We start from the raw sequence: 21,810 nt of genomic DNA on the forward strand, positions 1-21,810 counted from the left end.
GTTAAAAACAAATGGGCAGTAACGAGATCTGAGCTACATCTTATGAAGTGATATGGGAAGTTAAAAACAAAACAAAAATAATGTGTAATGTACTTAAGATGGATTACATGAAAAAGTAATAAATATAAAAATATAAAAAGACATACTGGCCTAAGAAACTAGGTAGATGAAAATATAATTCCAGCCATGGATGGCCATGGGTGTAGCGCAGAGGGGACAGCTGTCAATAGAAATCAATACAAATCTGAAGTTCTGCCCCCCCGCATAAAAGCTTGTCCCCCTCTAACAAAAATCCTGGCTACACCCATGTGGATGGTTAAAGAAAAAGTTCATTGCAAGAAAATCTTACAAGTTCTACTACACCAGAACAGTACCTCCTTGCAGTTTTCTACACTGGTCAGACTGATTTTTAACACTTATTTAATTAGTGCTAAAACATGGTGCGTATGCAGGTGATTTCAAAACAAAGTTTTTAATATTGTTGGCAGTTCAGCTTTTACAGGAATTATCTGTAAAATTACTAGCAATTATCACAACCTACGTTTTTTTAAGAAAACCTTTGATCATGCAACCAGTGCCAAACCCAATTGTTCCTTTTACGTAATAAAACAACTTGTCGCCCAGCGAGTACTTTTTAAATCTGCCTTGCGCAAGTGGAATTAACAAACTGGGCGAGTTGCGAGAAGGTGGCTTCGTGCGTTGCGCAACAAATCCGGCCGAAAGCTTGTCCGCGTGACACCCGGGCCGCTTCTCCGGGGCAAGACGATCAAAGGGAACACAGCAGCACACGGGAAAATAATACTTCAGGTTTAAATAGCTTTTATTATTATTATTAACAGAATCACAAGGCCCTCGAGGAGCTGATGTGGTAAACAAAGGCTCTTTCTCTCCTCACAATGGGCGCCTCACCAGTTCTCCGCCTACAGACCCCGCTTCCCCAATCCCGGTCCCGTCCAGGGTCGACCCCGGTAGAAACAACTTGGTTACTTTCCCTTCTCTCCCTATCGGGAAAGTAACGACATATCTCTGCCCGCGTCTGCCTCCTTTACTGAACAAGCCCCGCCCCTCGACAATCGAAGCTCCCCGTCGCGGGAGAAGCGTTCGGGCCGCGCTCTCCGCCGCTCCCGCCTGACTCGAATTTAAACTGCGCGACAGGGAGCTCGCGCAAAGTACCGACTCTGAGGGGAACCAGCGCGCAGCTCCTCTCCGCCGCGCAGCCAATCACAGCGCAGCTCTGCGATTGCGCCGACCAATGTCGGCGCGCTTTATTGGCGGGCGGGCGAAGGAGGGGGGGCGTTCGCGCTGTGCGGGAGTTGGGTGCGTTAAGCAAGGCTGTTCGTCCCTCTCTCTCCATCCCGCCCCTCCTCTTCCTCCTCTCCTTCCTCCCTCCCGCCACCCTCCTCCTCCTCCTCCTTCCCCTCTTTGTTGGCGGTTCCTTCTCTCTCGCTGTCTCCTGGGAGGGCGGCGACAAGAGCCCGAGCCTGGCGATGCCCGAGTTCCTGGCGGACCCGTCGGTGCTCACCAAGGAGAAGCTGAAGAGCGAGCTGATCGCCAACAATGTGAGCCTGCCGGGCGGCGAGCAGCGCAAGGACGTGTATGTGCAGCTCTACCTCCAGCACCTCACCTCGAGGAACGCGCCGGGAGCCCAGGCGCAGCCCGACTTCTCCAGCGAAGAGGAGCAGGAGCCCAGCCCGGTCGTCGCCAGGAACAGAATCGGCGGAGATAGCGCCGCCGCGACCGTCGCCGTGGGCCGGGTAAGCCGCGCCGCCCTCCTCCTCCTCCTCCCCGTGGCCGTTATCTGGCGCCAGAGCAGATTACGAGCCTGGAAAGCGGCCTTCGAGCGCTGAGGGGGCGGCGGAGTTTTCCCGCTTTCTCTCGCAGGGGGCGGCGCCATGTTTCCTCACGGGCGGGCGGGGCGCGCGCGCGAGAGAGATGATGGCTGCGCGTGGAGAGAAACTGCTTTGGCGCAAGCAGGCAGGAAGTCTGCGGGGGGGGGGGGGAGGGGGCGTTTGGTAAGCTGAAAGGGGGCGCTCCAACTTCTAGTGGCAAAACGCGACCGGAATGGCCAAAGATGGGCCCTCTGACCTGGGCCGCCCTCTGATTCTCCCCGCCCAAAAAGCTGTCACCTGCCGCCCTCCTCTGGCGCTGCAGACCGCTCTTTCTATAAGGAGGGTTGCGAAGAGCTCTCCTAAAAGGAGTTTGAACTTAGCGGGCGCCCTGCCAGGCGCAAGAAGGGTTTCACTTCTGCATAACTTGTCGCTGGCAAGGCACGTGGCGGGCCTTGGCTCCGCGCCCTGTACTACACCAGGCCCCTTCTTCTCCACGTGAAAAATCCGAGCTAGGCCCCTGGTGACCCACGTTGTCATCCTTAGCAGCACTTTCGCGACAAGAGTACGTTTCCTTGAGCGCACGAACCTACAGTACTTCCATGTTGCACTGGGCATGTGAGGTTCGGGACAGTAAAAGTGGTTGCCTTTGTAAAATCCCTTTTAAGCTTGTTTATTTAAAGCTGGTCTGCACTTTTATGGCTGAACTTCTTTGACTATTTTTTGCTCCTTCTGCGTAACCGATCAGAGGCATTCTTGGTTCCAAGTAATTTTCCCTTGCTTCTTTAAAAACAGTCTTCTAAAAGGCAATTTAATGAACGTAGCCATAAAATAACGTGTTGCAAGTTTCTGCATCTTGTCGTGACTTGAAAGTTTTCAAGCAGGGATTCAGTTTCAAATAACAGGTGTTCGGTGTCAAAGAGTAGTGACTTTTGGAGTACTGAACAGCTAAGTTGAAGGAGCTGTGCAGATATGGAAATATTAGGTGACCAGACTTCTGTTGAAGCACCTCAGAGAGTTGACCTGATATTTAAAGGGCACATAAATGTTGATCCTGCTCCCTTCATGTAGTGAAGGTTGAGCTCTCCTCTGAAACCTACAAGAAAGAGCAGAGGAAAGTGTAGCTAGAAATTTCTGCCTAATGTAGAAAATGAAATTATGGATTTTAGCAACTTCCATCTGTGTTTTTGTTTAAAATCCCCCCGTCTTAATTATTCTTTGGAACGGTGCCTCATGGATTTTGCTTTTAGGGCAATCCTGTGTAGCAATTTCAGCAATGAAAATATTGGCAAACCCAATTTAAAGTTACAAGTGCACCTCCAGAAAAGGAATACTAACCAGAAAGTTTGGGACAACCACTCCAAAATGCTTGATGTGGTGCTTGTGCCTGCGGATCATTTGTTTCTGAGACACTGAACCATTTATCTGGAAGTGTCCTTTGCTTCTGTGGATGGCTACAGTGTATAACAAACATTCATTATTATTTTTGCAATACTAGAAACAAAGTAACTCTTGAATCTTCAGAGGAAAAAGTTCCAAATCTAAACATATTTTATTTACTTAGGTAACCTGCTTTTCATTCAAATCAATCCAAGAGCAAGCACATAAAAATATGTGCTTCATAATAAAACAATCTGAAAAATCAAATAACAATGGCAATAAATCATATTTACACAATCACCTGGGTTTATTAATATACAGCCATACCTCAGAAGGTAAATGCCTTGCGAGTTGAACGTTTTGGCTCCTGAACACTGCAAACCCAGAAGTGAGTGTTGCGGTTTGCAAACGTTTTTGGAACGCGAACGTCCGACGCGGGTTCCAATTGGCTGCAGGAGCTTCCTGCAGCCAGTTGGAAGCCAAGCCTTGGTTTCTGAATGCTTTGGAAGTCGAATGGACTTTCGGAACAGATTCCGTTCGACTTCCGAGGTACGACTATATAAATGTATAGGATTGCACTACACAGAAATTTGCTTTACAGTTGCTAATCTGATGGAGTGACTTTCACAATAGGCCTATCAGTGACTTATTTAAAATCATGAATAATCTATCCAGCTAATGCTTAGAAAAAATATGCAGTTCATTTCTTTTAAAGGCATCTGGGTTCTCCACAGTATAAAATAAACAACAAATAATACTTTTCATTTGAAAGTCTGCTTTGCATGAGACCTTAGGTCAGTCAGGTAATTAAGAAGAAAGTATTAAATGTGAATCAGCAAGACCTTATATTTAAAAGGGTAGCTGACTTTGCCTTGGCTAAGTTTCCATGGTAAACCAGTTGGGTTTTTCCACCATTCACTTATCCAAGGCTGTTAAATGTACAATTCATTAAATAGATTTTCAAAAGAGTAATGAGGGCTTTCTCAAATTTTTAATTGGAAAAAATGTAAATCAAAATGTGTTTGAATATTGGATAAATTTTCCAATAGCCCAAAGTAATGAAACTCAGTAATTGATTTGAGGGTGGGGAAGGGAATTAATAAAGTTTACTTAGTAAAAAGTGTTACTTTGACATTGTGTTACTGGAATATTTTATTTGGAACATTTCAAAACATCACAACTTGGTAGCATATATTTCCCTCATATTATTTGGATTTTAAGAAAAATGTAGATGTACAGTACTCAAAATTAATGTATAATTATGAAAGTTTAGTTAATAAAATGTGTTAGTCTTCAGTGTGCCATGAGACTTGTTTTGTTACAATGTGATGCAGCTTCCTTGGGTTAATAAATGTTAAATTGATTTGAGTTGAGGTGTAGAAGGTAGGTGCAATTAACTATGTGCACCATTAAATGTGAACAGTACAAAATCAATATTAAACTAGGGTTTTGTTTTTCCAGTCATGGGGGGAATTTGTGATGCAGTGATGAATTGAAGAGCATAAACAATTGAGAACTCTGCTTCCCATTCCACCAGCACAACGGAGACTTGTTCATGGAACTAGGTGCACAGATTCCTTATCCTCTGCAGACTAACCCAATAGTGCAATTGCCCTGTCATAGGAGTTGCCAGTGTGGTTCCCTTCAGATGCTGTTGGATTACAATTTTCTTTATCCCTGATCATTTACCAGTGCTGGCTAGGGCTGATGGGAAGTGTAGTCCAGTAACACCCAGAGAATACTATTTTGACAACCCTTTCCCTGTTAGTGAGCTTCAGCACTAGCTGAGGAGGAAAGCTTCTAATCTTGAGTGGCACTGTGTGAGAAGCAGCTATTATCTGTTCTCTGCTGTATGGGGGAGTTAAAGGAGGGTTGGAGTGAAAGAATACACATGTTTACACTTCTCTAGGAGGACATAAGTTGTTGAAGCCTGTGTCTTTCACAGTTGATAGAGGTCTGGAGAGTGAGTTAATTAGGATAAGTAAACACTTTCCCTCCATGCCACCCTTGTTAAATAGTCTGTAGTAGTTCATATCAATCTAGACTATGTGGAATGAATTGGGGGGTGCATACCCCTTAATGTAGTCATTCTCTGACTCTTAATTCTAACTTCCCCAGCATATGAATTAGTGTTCTGGAAGAGAACTTAGGGTATAAGCTATTTTGGGGTTGATCTGTTCATTTCACTCCTTTTTCCTGACTCAACTGCCTTCAACAGTGGACAGAAGTGACTACACTCAGTCCTCATAGGGCTTTTTAAGATAACTATTAAAAATATATTTAACAATTTTTTTGTCTGCATACTTGAAGTTTCTCTTGAATATATAGAATATATACTTTGCCTAAAGCAATTTTGATGTTAATATGTTATAGCTATCATTACTATACTATATGTAATAGAGCTGAGGAGAAATAATGGGCAAATGGAGTATATCTGTAACAGTATTCTACTTAATTTCAACTCCTTTAGCAGGATAGTGAAACAAAAATGACTGATTGATGAGAACCTTTGCTGGTATTGTGGGTAGCCAACCTGGTTACAAGTTCATTTTTATGTTAGCCAGTTGGTTGTTGTCTTTAAGTCATGCTGAAGCAACTTAAAGGCCAACCTACCTTTCAAATAGATATTTATGTAGTCCACATGCATATTGGTTTCCACTTTGTTTTCAGACACAACCTCAATTTTGCATGATAAATTGTCATCTTGCTGGCAACTCATCTTCTGTTATTTCTCTGGAAGTCTTGTAATCACCCTGCCTTTAAACTGTTTTGTATTTTTCTCCGCTGGGTTATCTGTTCAGTGCTTCTCTATATGCAGCTTTTCCCATTTGGTACTGCAAGAGATGTTCTACTGAGGAAAGTAAAAGTATGTTCTGCTGACTTTGATGCCTCCTACTGGCTATGTATGCAACTGCTAGAAGTTCTATCCTCCGCTTGAAATTATTTCAAAGAATCATGGAATTGTAAAGTTGCAAGGGATGATGAGGGTCATCTAGTCCAGGCTCCTGCAATACAGCTAAATATTTAGTTGTGGCTCCAGATATTGTTGGACCCTGAATTCCCACCCTAGCCAGATGAGCAGTGATCAGGGGTAGGTGTTGTGTTGAACAACATCTGGAGGACCACAGGTTCCCTATCCCTGTGATAAAGCAATGATTATTTTCTTTTTAGAAATTGTCATAAAAAGCAGAAGGGTCTTGCATCCCAAATACTGAATTAGGAGTTTAAAGTACTTCAGTATCATCCTATCTTGATTGGTTCTTAAGCTTTTTGCTTAACTTAATGTGTGCTTAATTTCATTTTACAATAGAGGCATAATTTTGTCCTCCTATCCTTCAGGTCTTCTAAATCCCTAGCACAAATTTGTTTGACATGCAGTCATAAATTACAGGGATAAATGTTAAAATTTAAATGGTTGAACAATTTTGTGTGTATAAAATGCTTGTGCCAAAATGTGTGCCATCAGTAGCACTTGCGACATAGCTGATTCTATTTCAGTAGAAAGACTTGACTTTTGGCTGGGCCTTTCTGGCTGTGATTTTTATTAATGGAGAACACTTCTGTTTCTAAATTCTTACACGTAGTGTGTAAAGTCTGTTATAAGGAATGATTGGAAGAATTTCCTGGAAAGCAAACTTTTATACTTGTCCCATGTTGCTACTTTATTTTCCCCGTTATAAGATTGTGAAATGTGTTCATCTCAATGGGCCAAATATATTATCAGATTTCTGTAATATTTACTAACAATACTTGTTCTCTGTTTGTGGGTTGCCATGGATCCACAAGGAGGCTATGCTAATTACTTGAGGCTGTTCCAGAATATAGGAATGCATTTGCAGAAATGTGCTTCAATTTTCTTCCCTTGGCTATTTTGTAATGAAGATTTTATGGCATTCCATATGTGAATCGTTAAATAGACTATGTGATAGTGAAAAGTTAGAAACTGGGGTTTTTATCCAATACTGTGCAACAGGACTCCTGTTTTTTCTCCTGCTCTGCATACTCTAAAAATCTGCTATAGAGGGTCCCCCAGCCTTCCAGAGCTATGTATTGGTATTGTGTTATTTTTATAGAGACAAAAGACCCAAACATATCCAAAGTTATGCTGTTCCCTGGAAGGTCTTTAGAGTAGCATAATTGGGAAAGACAATACAGTGGTACCTCGGGTCACATACGCTTCAGGTTATAGACTCTGCTAACCCAGAAATAGTACCTCGGGTTAAGAACTTTGCTTCAGGATGAGAACAGAAATCGTGCTCCGGCGGCAGCAGGAGGCCCCATTAGCTAAAGTGGTGCTTCAGGTTAAGAACAGTTTCAGATTAAGAACGGACCTCCGGAACAAATTAAGTACTTAACCCGAGGTACCACTGTAAATAGGGTTTTGATTTGTTGCACACAGTTCATGCTTGAGACGGCTAGAGCGCCGGTGGCGGAAAACTCATTCTGAATCAGACCGGACACGGGCTAGAGCTCAACGTCGAGCCTACCAAGTGGCAATGGCAACGGCGAAGAGGGCCTTCTTCACCGCCTCCATTGCATCTGCAGAAAACAGCAGCAGGAGACTTTTTCAGGTAGTTCGCAATCTATCGGAACCACCTGCACCACCGGGGCCTGGTAGGGACCCCAAGATCTCCTGCAATGCTTTTGCAAAGTTTTTTGCAGATAAAGTCGCTCAGATTCAGAAGGAGGTAGACTCCACCGTGGGAGCAGGGCCAGGGTGGGAGAGTGCTAGAGTTCTGTCTGGTCCTGTTACATGGGATCAATTCCAATCTGTTACCTCCGAGGATGTGGACAGGCTGCTTGGACAAGTGAAACCGACCACCTGTCTCCTGGATCCTTGCCCATCCTGGCTGATAAAAGCGAGCCGGGAAGGACTGGGCGATGGGCTCTGCGGGGTGGTGAATGCTTCCCTCTATGAGGGAGCCTTCCCAGACCCGCTGAAAGAGGCGGTCATTAAACCGCTTCTTAAAAAAACATCTTTAGACCCAGCCAATTTGGCCAACTATCGCCCAGTCTCAAATTTACCATTCTTGGGCAAGGTGATTGAGCGGGTGGTTGCCAGACAACTCCAAGCACGCCTGGAGGATGCGGACCATTTGGATCCCTTCCAATCGGGATTCAGGCCTCACCATGGGACTGAAACTGCCTTGGTCGCGCTGGTTGATGATCTCCGGCGGGCTAGGGACAAAGGTGAGAGCTGTTTCCTAGTTCTGCTGGATCTCTCAGCGGCCTTTGACACCATCGACCATAACATCCTTCTGGACCGTCTAGAGGGGCTGGGAGCTGGGGGCACTGTTATACAGTGGTTTCGCTCCTTCCTCCTGGGCCGTGCTCAGAAAGTGGTGGTGGGGGATGAGTGTTCAGACCCCTGGGCTCTCACTTGTGGGGTGCCTCAGGGTTCCGTCCTCTCCCCCATGCTTTTTAATATCTATATGAAGCCGCTGGGAGAGATCATCAGGGGGTTTGGGCTGGGTGTTCATCAGTATGCAGATGACACCCAGCTCTACCTCTCCTTTAAATCAGAACCAGTGAAGGCGGTGAAGGTCCTGTGTGAGTGCCTGGAGGCGGTTGGAGGATGGATGGCGGCTAACAGATTGAGGCTGAATCCTGACAAGACAGAAGTACTGTTTTTGGGGGACAGGGGGCGGGCAGGTGTGGGGGATTCCCTGGTCCTGAATGGGGTAACTGTGCCCCTGAAGGACCAGGTGCGCAGCCTGGGAGTCATTTTGGACTCACAGCTGTCCATGGAGGCACAGGTTAATTCTGTGTCCAGGGCAGCTGTCTACCAGCTCCACCTGGTACGCAGGCTAAGACCCTACCTGCCCGCGGACTGTCTTGCCAGAGTGGTGCATGCTCTAGTTATCTCCCGCTTGGACTACTGCAACGCGCTCTACGTGGGGCTACCTTTGAAGGTGACCCGGAAACTGCAATTAATCCAGAATGCGGCCGCTAGACTGGTGACTGGGAGTGGCCGCCGGGACCACATAACACCAGTTCTGAGAGATCTGCATTGGCTCCCAGTACGTTTCCGAGCACAATTCAAAGTGTTGGTGCTGACCTTTAAAGCCCTAAACGGCCTCGGTCCAGTATATCTGAAGGAGCGTCTCCACCCCCATCGTTCAGCCCGGACACTGAGATCCAGCGCCGAGTGCCTTCTGGCGGTTCCCTCATTGCGAGAAGTAAGGTTACAGGGAACCAGGCAGAGGGCCTTCTCGGTAGTGGCTCCTGCCCTGTGGAACGCCCTCCCAGCAGATGTCAAAGCAATAAACAACTATTTTACTTTTAGAAGTCATCTGAAGGCAGCCCTCTTTAGGGAAGTTTTTAATGTTTGATGCTGTACTGTTTTTAATATTCAGTTGGAAGCCGCCCAGAGTGGCTGGGGAAACCCAGCCAGATGGGCGGGGTATAAATAATAAATTATTATTATTATTATTATTATTATGCTTTAGTGACAGTGCAGAAATGTTGAAGTAACATAGACCAAAAGGAAGTGACATAGCCTGATTTTTAAAAAGCAAAACTCCATCAAGGCCTGGGAATTGTTAGCTGGTGGTGCAAACTGTTCTTAGTAATGGAAAGGGCATGAAGAAGGTGGTAGCGTATTTTTTCACAGCATTAAGAGGATTAACTATATAGGGAAGTTGCCTTATTTTCCATTCAACTCCAAAATATCAGTACACAGGAACGCTTAAGATGGAATCTCGATTGCTCTGGTGGTATTGCTCCTCATGCTTATATTATTGTGTATTTACACACTTAATAACCTACTTCTTCGATGCAGTTAACACTTTGGCTATCTCTTCCCAGAAGGCAACAAAGAAGACTGACAAACCGAGGCCAGAAGAGCAGGATGATATAGATGTAACAGATCTCAGTAATGAAGAACTCAAAGATCAGCTTCTGAGATATGGTGTGAATCCAGGTCCTATTGTGGGTAAGCTAATACGCTGTAGTATCTCATTAATAGTGTCTTTTAAATCAAAATAATAATCACGTGCTTGGTGGTGTTCACTTCATCAACATTAGTAATTGCCCAGCCCCTCCAGGCTGGCAGAAATAGCATTTCCTTTGGTCAGTGCTACAATGTCTGCCATTAACTTGGATGCTTGCAAGGTGCACAAGTCCGTAATAATTGTCCATACACTCAGTAATTTAGCACCTCAAATCATTTTGCATAATGCTGATTAGCAGGATACAAGCAGAAGCTGTTCTTGAGTCATATAAACCTGTGGCCCTGCAAACATTGATAGTTTCCAACTCCCATCAGCCCCAGCCAACATTGCAAGTGATCATGGGTGATGGGAATTCTGGTTCAGCAATATCTAGGCCACCCATCCCTGGTATAAATAACGACTCTCCACATGGGAAATGAGAAGGTTTGCATAAAGGTGGTGCAACCATGAAATTACTGTTGCAGATAGCAATTTAGAGTTTGAAAAACTGCTACTAGTACCTCGTTGGATGTACCTAAGCTGTTATCTCACTGACTGTTTGGAAACATGACAGACTTAAGATGTGTTTATGGGCTTTGTTTTGTAAGATGTGTTTATGGGCCTTGCCCCTCTTCCAGATTTGAACCTTTGTTGATGTTACACTTTGTATATATGAACAAATAATACTTCTATAATCTGGCTTAATTTTGTGCCAAGGCCACAGTTCTCTGCTGAACTTGCCCCCACCCAAGAAAAAACCCTCTGCTGCTATTTACCTCAATGTGTTGCTTGCAGAAAAGAACATATTCAGGGGCAAATAGCACTGTAGGTAGGGGTGGGGATTGCTGATGGGAAATAGGCACAGAACTTTAATGCAGGGTGATTTAGGGCCCTGGATTGCCGCTTTTCTGTCACAATAAAAGTGGCCAGCTTCAGCACACTTCAGTAAGTGTATTTGTTGCCATGCATTGTTTGGCCCTGAGAGGCCCACCAACGTGTTTGCATGCCCCTTGTTCCCTCACCCCTTCCTGGATCTTGCATTCTTAACTCCATAAAAGTGTTTCTTTCACATCCTCAAACAAATCCATCAAGCTTCCTCATCTGTCATTTCATAATCACATAATTCAAGAAACAGTCTTGAACCTAAAAACATTCAGCAATAAAATGTGGCCTTGTTTACTTGTTTACTTTATGTTAACTGAGGGTTTTCCATTTTGTTTTGTGATTGTTTTGGCTATCCTCAAAGGTTCCTACATTTTGCCACCTTGATTCATATAAAGGTTCCCCAGGTTTATTAGTTCATTTTACATTGGCACCCTTTAAAAAAAAAAGCTCTTACTTGACATATACTAGCCTGATCTTTCCTTTACTGCTGTGGGATTTCTTAACTGAAAACTGTTGAAATAAATAAGCTTCAAAATGCTGCCTAAAAGCTTGCAGTGCACTGTCTGTTAATCTTGGTGATTCACTGAACACAGTAGGGAAAATGGAGTTTCTTATCAACTCACATATAGGAACTAGAACTTTTTGTCTATTCTGAGATATCTAATTTCCTGTTCTTCTCTAGCTACTACAAGGAAGCTGTATGAGAAGAAATTACTGAAGCTGAAAGAGCAGGGCCAAGAGCCAAGTTCTTTCATACCTGCACCAATTGTTTCTTCATCTGCAGAGAACAACAAACAAAATGGAAATAATGACTCGGATCAATACAGTGACAACGAAGAAGGTAGAAATAAATCCAAAGAAATATGAATAGCTGACAAGGAAGATGTTAAGATAATAGTTTACAGTAGATTAGAAGTAGTTCCTGGGTTTGATTGTTTTCTATTGGTCACCGTTTTCCTTACCACATGTAGAAGGTAGTGCCCCGTTTGAGACCTCATATTCAATTTAATACAGGAACTCTTGAGTTGGATACTGCATTCTATAAGTAGACTTGGATAAGGGGGGAGAAGAAACTACTATGCCTGTGACTCAACCCTGGTCATGTAAGGTTGGGAGCAGGAAGAAGAATGATGGAAAATATCACCTATTCAGAATACTTTGTATGAGAAATTAGGCACAGAAATTGTATGAGAAATTGATAATGATATATGTGCACTAGTTCTAGGAAACTTCAGGCTCTCCTTCTGTAGTCTCACTATTTAAATGATGTCCATGTTCTTAATAACCCAATTTACCCATATTTACTGACAAGTATGTCTCACTGTATTGACTGAGGCTTACTCTGTAGAAATGTATTTAGGGTTTCTATCCAATAATAAACTAGAACTTGATCAGTTTATAATAATGTTTAAATTCTGCACAGTAATGAGCAATGGAAAGGAATCTTTAAATGTGTTAACAATTCTTTTTACAGAAAATACTAATTTCAGTTTTTTTAAATGAGACAAATAGTTAAGACTAACTTCATATGAAGACTTTTTCCCAGTTAGGTCCTTAGTTTAGCATATGAGAAAATTTAGACTGAATAACCCTGACCTTTACATTTTAGGGCCAAGCCCATTTCAGCATTAAGTATCATTTGTTGCCATAGGGGCAATATCTATAGTTAGTGTGTGCTTTGAATAAACATATATACCAGGGGTCAGCAAACTTTTTCAGCAGGGGGCTGGTCCACTGTCCCTCAGACCTTGGGAAGACTATATTTTGAAAAAATAATGAATGAATTCCTATGCCCCACAAATAACCCAGAGATGCATTTTAAATAAAAGGACACATTCTACTCATGTAAAAACATGCTAATTCCTGGACCGTCCATGAACCAGATTTAGAAGGCGATTGGGCCGGATCCGGGCCCCAGGCCTTAGTTTGCCTACCCATGATATATACTGAAGATGTAGATGCAGTATTTCTTAATTTATAGTAGTCTTAATAGTCTCAGATTGTCAACTACTGAAACAGTAATATTCTGGAAGACTCTGCCAATCACTGGATGGGTTGTTTTTATGGATTTGTATCTGTACCATCAGTCTTCTCAAAATCAACTTTAGCTCCTCCATTCAAACTGTCACCAACTGCCAGAGAGATAGTACTAGGTTACAGATGAAGAAAATACATAAATTGCTTTACTGTGATCACATACTTGTTGATTGATGTCCTTTCTAACTTGTGTTCACATCAGATGAAATAAAATTTATACTTTATTTGAACTAATAACTCATCAGCTGCTTAGTGTCAGGTCTTACGCATTCAGAAGAAATCAGATCATGTTGTTTGGAGAAGTCTTATTTCCAGCAGCTGCATTGGCATTGATATTTCTGTTTTACTTTTATTTCAATACCGCCTCCTGCACAACTTCTTTAAACCATGTTTGGAGTATACCATAAAAACCATAACAATATTAAGCAAATAGTGTAAAATATTAGATAACAGAAGATAAAACTATAGAAGCTGTACTGGTCCCTAAAACCAGTTTTAAAATGTAAAATATATCTTAGTACAGTAGTGGTTTGTTTCTTTTTCTTTTAAGAAGTTAAATGTATTGCTTGGAATTTCAAGTCTTGCTTGAAATACTTTTGAGAATGTTTGCAAATATTTCAAATTCCAAGGAGGAAGCCTACACCAAATGGGGAACAAGTGTTAGAGGAGCTCAGATTGCTGGTGTTGGCACCTCTGGATATTCTTAAGTTCAGGGGGTTGTTGTTTGAAAAATATAAATTGAAGCAGCTGGTGAAATTGTCACAAGCTGTGATCACACGTTAACCTTTAACATAATTTGTAGTGTTTGGAAAATATTTCTGTAAATTGCCATTTTTACCTGAAAAATAATAATAATAGATGGCATTTATTCACAGATCCGAAAACAGAATTCAGACTTGAGAAGCGAGAACCACTGAAGGGCAAGACAAAGACTTCAGTTACAGTTAGACAAAGAAAAATTGCTGAACATAATCAGGTACCATTATAGCAGTTTCTTACCAGTTTTATACCATTCTCATATAAAAATGAGGGTGTCCATAGAAATTTGACTTACATCTTGTATACACTGATTAACAGTTGCTTATTTTTAAGGGGCTATACGCAATTCAGTACTGTATAGCAGTGGAAACTATCATTTTTCCTGACTGCAGCAAAATGATAAAGCCTTATATTATGCTAAATAGAATTAAGTTTCTTGTCTATTTCCTTAATACATTAAAAATGGCACATTTTTGAAAGATGGGAATTGGAAAATAATTGGAAGTGTGGCAGTCTATAATCTTTAAGGAAAACATTTTGTTGGGAAGAGGGGGTGTTTGCTCTCCCAGCCTTTTCTTTTCATCCCGAATCGCTGCTTTTGGCAACAAGCTTCATGACTATTTTTGTTTTGAAAATTGTTCTTTTTCCTAATAGTAACATCATACAGCCATAGAGGGTAAACAAAGCATCTTCAGAAGAGGGGCAAACTAGCTTCATTTGCCCTAAGTGCTATTGCTGTGGAGCAAGAAATGGTTGCATGACAGCATCACTGTTACTAGTAAGAGGGGCTTTTATATGAAAAAGGGGTGCTAAAGTAGCAGCCAACCAGGCTGCAAATCAGCCCCTAAAGGATCATAGGGGATGAGATGGATCAGAGCTTTCTGAACATAATGGAATGGTTACACATTCTGTCAGTCCTGGCAGTGGGGAGGGATCGCTGAAACAGCTTATTCCTCACCATCAAAAAGGAGTGGTGCATTCTGGTTCAGCATTGCCAATTTGTATTGAGTGTCTTGTGAGACGCATATATAGTCAGCTAACCAGCAAACATTGGTCAGTGATGCTTCTTTCATAAGTTGGCAATGTATATTCCTAGCAGGAGCCAGTTCTTTCACCAAATTTCTTAACAGAAAGACCTGCAGATAACTGGATTTGAATGTTTCTGATCTAGCATGTAGGAATACTTTTGCACAAGTTCCCAGGATTCTATGGTATGTGGCATAGAAAGTGGTGCTGAAGGCGCCTAATTGCATTCACAAATATACAGGAAAAATCCAAAGATTATGGGAATAAATATTTTTCAGTGATCAAAGAAAAAATAACTTGGTATGTTTTAAAGCTTGTCATTCAAGGAATTATGAACAATGCATATTTCTGTATAAATCAGTTTTATAATAAGCACAACCTGACCTCTGATGTGATACATCAATTCAGGCATTAGAGCCATATTGCCAGCTTTATGAGACCATTCACAAGAATGGAATAGAATCGGTTGCTTCCAGTTTCAAGCTATAGCTATTTTGGCTTCCATTAATTAAATACAACCACATTTCTCAAGCATTTATATATTTAAGTAGGAATTAGAAGACTTCTTTCTAGTTTCTTGTGTTTCCCCCTTCATTGTCAATGTTGGGGTCAAAATGTATTATTTCTGTGGGTGCTTACCTAGCCCCGTGCTTTTTCCAAGTGAAAATACTCCATTTCTGTAATTATGTCTCCATCATTGGTTGTGAGCCTTATTTCCAGGTAGGTGTGGATAGGTAGGCAGCCTTAATCAAAAGATACTATGGCCATATGATCGCACACTGAACCTGCGGTCACAGATGACAGGAGCTGGAGTTCCATAACACATAGAGTTCACCCCATGTTGGTTATCCCTAATAATTATTTCTGTTTTCTGTGATATTTTAAAGAGTAACGTAGGATAGGACCCATGTGTGGCACCTATTTGTTTCTCTATAACTTGATGCAAGTACTAGGGCACTCGGTAGTGGTCATCTGGTGAAAATATTAAGCACCCATATGCTTGCTAACATGTCTGATGCTTAAATAGAACTATTCTCAGGATGGAGTTACTGAGACATTCTGGAGAAGTGGATCTTCAAAAAGTGGACTTCTGCAGGCAGTTTCTAGGGAGTCTGCAAGAGTATCAAGAAGAACACCAAGAAAAAGGGTGATGCAAGGCTAATTTGAAATCTAGACTTTTATTTTCCTCCTCAGGGCCCTAGCGACAATTGTACACTTATTTTATGTTTTTGTTTTTTAAACAAACAGGTTGAAACTACAGTACCGCTACCTGTACATGATGCAGTAATATCAAAGAGTACTCCTATAGCTGATACTGTAGTGGCTTCAAGCAACGAGACCCTAGTAAATATATTGAATTTGCAAGAGGTGGTATTCTATAATCTTCCTCCTCCTGGAAAAACACTTTCTGCTTGGAAAAAGGGGGAATGGGGGCTCCTTTGAAAAAGGCATTCTTTAAAAAAGAAATGTGCTGTTGCGCTTAAGTCTGATGCAAAGTAAAGAGTAAAATCAGAAGGAGCAATATTGAATTACATTTTTCTGGCTGGTATCCAACTACATCTGTCTTTCAGCAGAATGAACACTGTTTATGGAATGGATTCCCTCTCCCTTGCATGTCTTCATGTGGCCCCAGATCTGCTCCAGAGGGTTGGGGAACCCTGCAGAGCAGATTTGGGGAGGCACAAGGGGCAGAAGGGTGGAGTGCAGGAAAGGGGTGCCCATTGTGCAAATCTGTTCACATGCTGTTGGATATAATCCTCTGAAAGCTGCTCTTCCTTTTGCTTAAGTACATGGGGGCGATGCCTGTAGATAATAGATTAGCTGTTTTCCTTACAATTTATCTATCTGGAATGCACTAATTTTCTTTTAAAACACTGCAATCAATTTCTGAGGGCTGGCTTCTCATATGTAAGGCTACCTGGTTGGTTAAGATTTTTATTGCTGTTTCTTTTGTTAATTCTGAGTCTGAACAATTTGAATTTCAGCAGGTTGTCAATAGGGTGCCTGGAAATTTCAAGCATGCAGATCCTATACTGTCAATCAGTGACTTCTCAGAGTTGCCCAGAAGAACACCAAAGAAACCATTGATGTCAGCTGAAGTAAATGAATTAAACATAGATTGTTGAATAGAAAGGGGAGGAGGGTGCACTTGCATATGTGCATTTGGCTTTTAACTTGGAAATGTCATGCTAACTTAATTCTGAACTATTTTCTCACTTTAGCTTACAGTGTATTCCTGAGTGATGTTTTGTATATTTGAGGCAACCAGGAATTTAGGGATACCTAAGAACTTAAGATTTCATCACATAACTCTTACTGACTACATCAAATGTGAAATTTTAAACAAAATTCATATAACCAAGTCAGCAGAATAGATACAAAATAATTATTTTTCTACTCATCTCTGTTGTGTAGCTTTTTATTTCTTTTAAAAGCTTCTTATGTGCCAATTATTACCTTACTAACAAATAGGAGAATTTGAAATCTCACTACAAATATGTGCTCACTGTTTTTAAAATAGTATTATTCTGTACTGACAGCGTTTTTCACTTTCCACCAAGAGGAAATGGGAAATAAACATAAAATTACTTATATTCAATAGCCATACAATTCAGTTAGGACAAAAGTGCTGACAGTGCCTTTTAAGTCTTCCTTTATCAAGGTAGCCTTTATTACATAACACTATACTTCATGTTGAAAGAACAAAAGGATGGTACTGAAGATCCCTGGATACAATAATGGCCAAAGAGACCAAAATAACCAAACTTTAATCAACAGCTAAACTCCATGCAAGAATCTTCTTAAAGTTTACTCTGCTTACCAAATTCTTTTACAAATCACACAGTGATGCACACTTTGTTTTTCTTTCTCTAGTACAGCTTTCTTGTGCATTTTTTTTAAATTCTCCCTTTGTCTAACTTTTTACAGGTCATGGAGAAAACATCTACAGAGGAAAGAAGAGCAGACAGGGATATTCTTAAAGAAATGTTCCATTATGAGGCATCAACACCTACAGGAATTAGGTATTTACAGGTGTAATTATTGTTTCAAGCATGCAGTGACTGCCTTTTTAAGGCTTTGTTAGCACAACTCAGTGCATTTGACTCTGTTATAATAACATTTCTACGAATCCAGTCTTAAAAGTAGTGTTATTTTTTATAATATTAAAAATACGTTTTCCAGTTCTTTCATGCTTATCAGTAGCAACTAGAAAACCCTAGATCTTTCAAAGCTGTATATCATTTAAATTGGTGTTTTTAGAAGCAAATCATGTGTTAAGGTACTTGTCACTTCCAGAACCACAGACTGTTTGTTCTAGGATTTGACTGATTGTTTGAGATATCCAGATCAAAAGCCATCATAGGAATAGTCTTTAATTAGCAGGTAGAATAATAATAATAATAATAATAATAATAATAATAATAATAATAATAATAATTTATTATTTATACCCCGCCCATCTGGCTGGGCTTCCCCAGCCACTCTGGGCGGCTTCCAAAAGAATATTAAAATACTATAATACATCAAACATTAAAAGCTTCCCGAAACAGGGCTAGCTTCAGATGTCTTCTAAAAGCCTGGTAGTTGTTGTTCTCTTTGACATCTGGTGGGAGGGTGTTCCACAGGGAAGGCGCCACTACCGAGAAGGCCCTCTGCCTGGTTCCCTGTAACTTGGCTTCTCGCAGTGAGGGAACCGCCAGAAGGCCCTCGGTGCTGGACCTCAGTGTCCGGGTAGAACGATGGTTACCTGCTAAAGTAAATATACTGAACTTACTGCTCCTAAAGCAACATATGATTTGCACCATACTGCTAAATCACAGAAAATATTTGCAACAGGACTAGGAGGGAAGCTTTAGTAATAGGGTACACAGTACAGTTAGTTGCCTTTCACAGAGCTTTGCACCTTGTCTCTCAAGCAGCTATTATACCCTTAACTTTGTGGAAGATTAAGATCCTCCATCTCATTATATTCCTTAGGTATAAAAATGGTAGAACTCCATGTCATAGATTTTAATTCCCAAGGATGGAACTATCTGATTTACACAGCCAAGTTGGGGACAACACATTGCTCAGGTTTACCCAGCTTCCCTTGGTCTTCTGCTTAGCGTTATAGTCCTGAGTCTGGGCAGGTTGTGCAGGTTTTCTTGCAGAGTAACTTGACCTAAAGTTGTCTGCTTTAGAAGTTGCAGGCCTATAAAAATCCTATACAGTACTAGTACTTGAAACGAGGAATATTGAATGCTGAGAACACTTCTTGTCTGTCTCGAGAGCCAGTGTGGTGTAGTGGTTAAGAGCGGTAGTCTCCTAATCTGGGGAACCGGGTTCGCGTCTCCGCTCCTCCACTTGCAGCTGCTGGGTGACCTTGGGCCAGTCACGCTTCTCTGAAGTCTCTCAGCCCCACTCACCTCACAGAGTGTTTGTTGTGGGGGAGGAAGGGAAAGGAGAATGTTAGCCGCTTTGAGACTCCTGAAGGGGAGTGAAAGGCGGGATATCAAATCCAAACTCTTCTTCTTCTTCTTCAAAAGAAGGCCTTTTTATTGGGTGGCATGCATGCTCTGAAGATGGACAGGGGGTGAAAGGGGACAGATCTTCTATTCTTCCCCCCCCCCCCCAATGCTAGCTTGTCTAAAGTCTGGCATTCAAAGAACAGGTATCTTAACAAACAATATAAATTTAATGGATATAACATTTAGTATCCATCATGGAGCTCATTCAATGTATTTCCCTTATCATAATCCATAGTTTCCATGAGGCAAAACACTTGTCTGTCTTCCCTGGAGAGTTGTAAAACTTCAGAGCATTAAATGCCTACCTCATCCCCTCCCAAATGCCTTTTAAAAATGAGGTCTATTTTAGCCTTAAACAAACATATAATTACTTCTCATTAATTAACAGTGCTACCTGCCGCAGACCAATCAAGGGAGCTGCTGGTCGACCTATAGAGCACAGTGACTTCCGGCTGGAGGAAACCTATTCATCAAAATATATCCCCAAATATGTTGCCACAGCAGATCTCAACCCAGAGAAACCAACAATTAAAAAACGTTCCATTCCTATGTGGATAAAAATCCTGCTCTTTGTTCTTATTTCAGTCTTCTTACTTTTGGTCTATCAGTCTATGGAAACCAACCAAGGAAATCCATTCTCCAAATTTCTTAATATTAATAGTAACCTGGAGGAAAAGACAGATTGAGTGTTTGTATGGCACACACAACTTGGTCTCCTATTTAACTGTAGAGATGTCTTCATCCTTCATCTATTTCAGCGACTGCATACAAATAATAGCGGCATCAGAAAAGTGAAATAAACAAGACAGTATAAGTGGACATCACTAACTTTTTTCAGTATTAGGAGATCACTTTGTGCCATAATTAATATTTTTAGATCTCTCTGGAATTTCTTGTAGGATTTATTTTTTTAACGTGGATATCATTACATTCATTTGAGATTGTATATTTGTTTTTGCAAGCTCAAGGGCAAAAGTGATAGTAAAATGTGAAGATGTGTTTTAATGTTTTTATTTCATATTAAAAAGATAATGTACTGAAAATTTCTCTACATTGCCTATTGTTTTTAGGGGTGGGAAGTGCTAAGATAATAAAGGGAAATGCATTTTTGGATGCATTTTGTTGAAACTGTGCAGCTAAGTTTAGTATATTGTAGTTTAATGGAAAATCCAGCATTTTTTCTGTAGAATACTGTAACATTTTAATAAATAAATGTAAACCTATTGTATACATTTCTGTATCTGTCCTAGTTTTAATTGTAGTAACTCCAATTAACCCTATTCTCTATTTTTAATAATAGTTCTCTTCTTTAGTGCTTAATGTCATATCACTGATCAAATTGGCAATAGGTGTCCTTAGAGCAAAACATATTTATTAGTAAAATTGTGTGAAAGAAAATTTACATTAAATAAACTAAACTACTTTTTTACTGAATAATTACAATCTTAAATCATTAACTGCAGATTTAAAATTCCTGTCTTATTACAAAATGGTTATGCTCTCAAGCAAAAACCTCTATTTTTATGTAGGTAAATTGACTTCTATGTGTAGATTTCTTTTTTCCCCGACTTAGAATTTTGTTTGAACCATCATGGATGTTCATATTCCAAAACATTTCATACTTTCATTAAAAAGACATTGTTATGTTACCTATTATGTATCAACCAAGGTTAAAAGTTCTGCTGATGGATGCAACAAATTTAGTCTGCCATAATTTGTTATCAGTTGCATTTACCAATCAAGTAACTTCAATTAATTTCAAGTGTGGGTTATTACAAATATAATGTGAATGTATCAATTTGCAGCACATATGGGATCTTGATATTACTGCATATTCTATACAAAATGCAATAAACTTATTTTTAACGTTCTAGTCTCATCAAAAATTGGTATTAATACAATCAAACATTAACCTTAACTTTTGTTGTAAAATTATCTTACTACCTCACCTTACTTGATGCTATAGAGAGGCACATTTATGGAGCAATCCATTGAATCCAATAGGAGAAATTAGTATACCAACTCTAAGGTTGTATTCCCTCCTTCCTCCTTTCCAGGGGCATGCCCATTAGACCAAATGCAGCTCATTTTTGCTCTCTTCACCCTTTCTCTGACATCTCTGGAGAGTCATCCGAGGGCTGCCTGACTATGGAAAGGTAGCTCTGGTATCCCCTTGCTTCTGGACCATAGGAGTACACTCTTAGGCATACTTATTAGTTCTAATGTTTTGAGGGGCTTTAGCGTACCTTACTCTGATCAGGCTGTAAGGCTACAGTTCAGAGCACAGGTAGGCTGCTTACATCTCAGTGACCAGTGAGTTAGGCTACTTTTAACTACTGGTCACTAAGATGTAAGCAGCCTACCTGTGCTCTGAACTGTAGCCTTACAGCCTGATCAGAGTTAACTGCACAGTACTGTATTCTAAATGGGTTGTGAACTAGTGTGCTTATTACTGAC

The 21,810-nt window shown here is 41.0% G+C and overlaps 1 protein-coding gene across 14 annotated transcripts; it reads left to right on the forward strand.

The window, feature by feature from the left end:
- The first annotated feature begins 1,278 nt into the window (after positions 1-1,278).
- TMPO (thymopoietin) lies at positions 1,279-21,223 on the forward strand. Of its 14 annotated transcripts, none has more exons than XM_028745600.2 (9): positions 1,279-1,754; positions 10,014-10,140; positions 11,706-11,864; positions 13,936-14,036; positions 15,873-15,992; positions 16,094-16,213; positions 16,831-16,944; positions 17,774-17,868; positions 19,939-21,223. In XM_028745600.2, exons 1-9 carry the CDS (start codon positions 1,488-1,490, stop codon positions 20,003-20,005), a joined length of 1,170 nt encoding a protein of 389 aa, XP_028601433.2. In that variant the 5' UTR covers positions 1,279-1,487; the 3' UTR covers positions 20,006-21,223. The 14 variants fall into 14 exon arrangements, with proteins under 14 accessions (XP_028601433.2, XP_028601427.2, XP_028601425.2 ...); XM_028745594.2 differs by having other exon boundaries at positions 1,280-1,754; positions 10,017-10,140; positions 19,742-21,223; XM_028745592.2 differs by having other exon boundaries at positions 1,281-1,754; positions 19,742-21,223.
- The last annotated feature ends 587 nt before the right edge of the window (positions 21,224-21,810 follow it).

Source organism: Podarcis muralis, chromosome 10 (genome assembly GCF_964188315.1).
Source record: "Podarcis muralis chromosome 10, rPodMur119.hap1.1, whole genome shotgun sequence".
NCBI lineage: Eukaryota > Metazoa > Chordata > Lepidosauria > Squamata > Lacertidae > Podarcis > Podarcis muralis.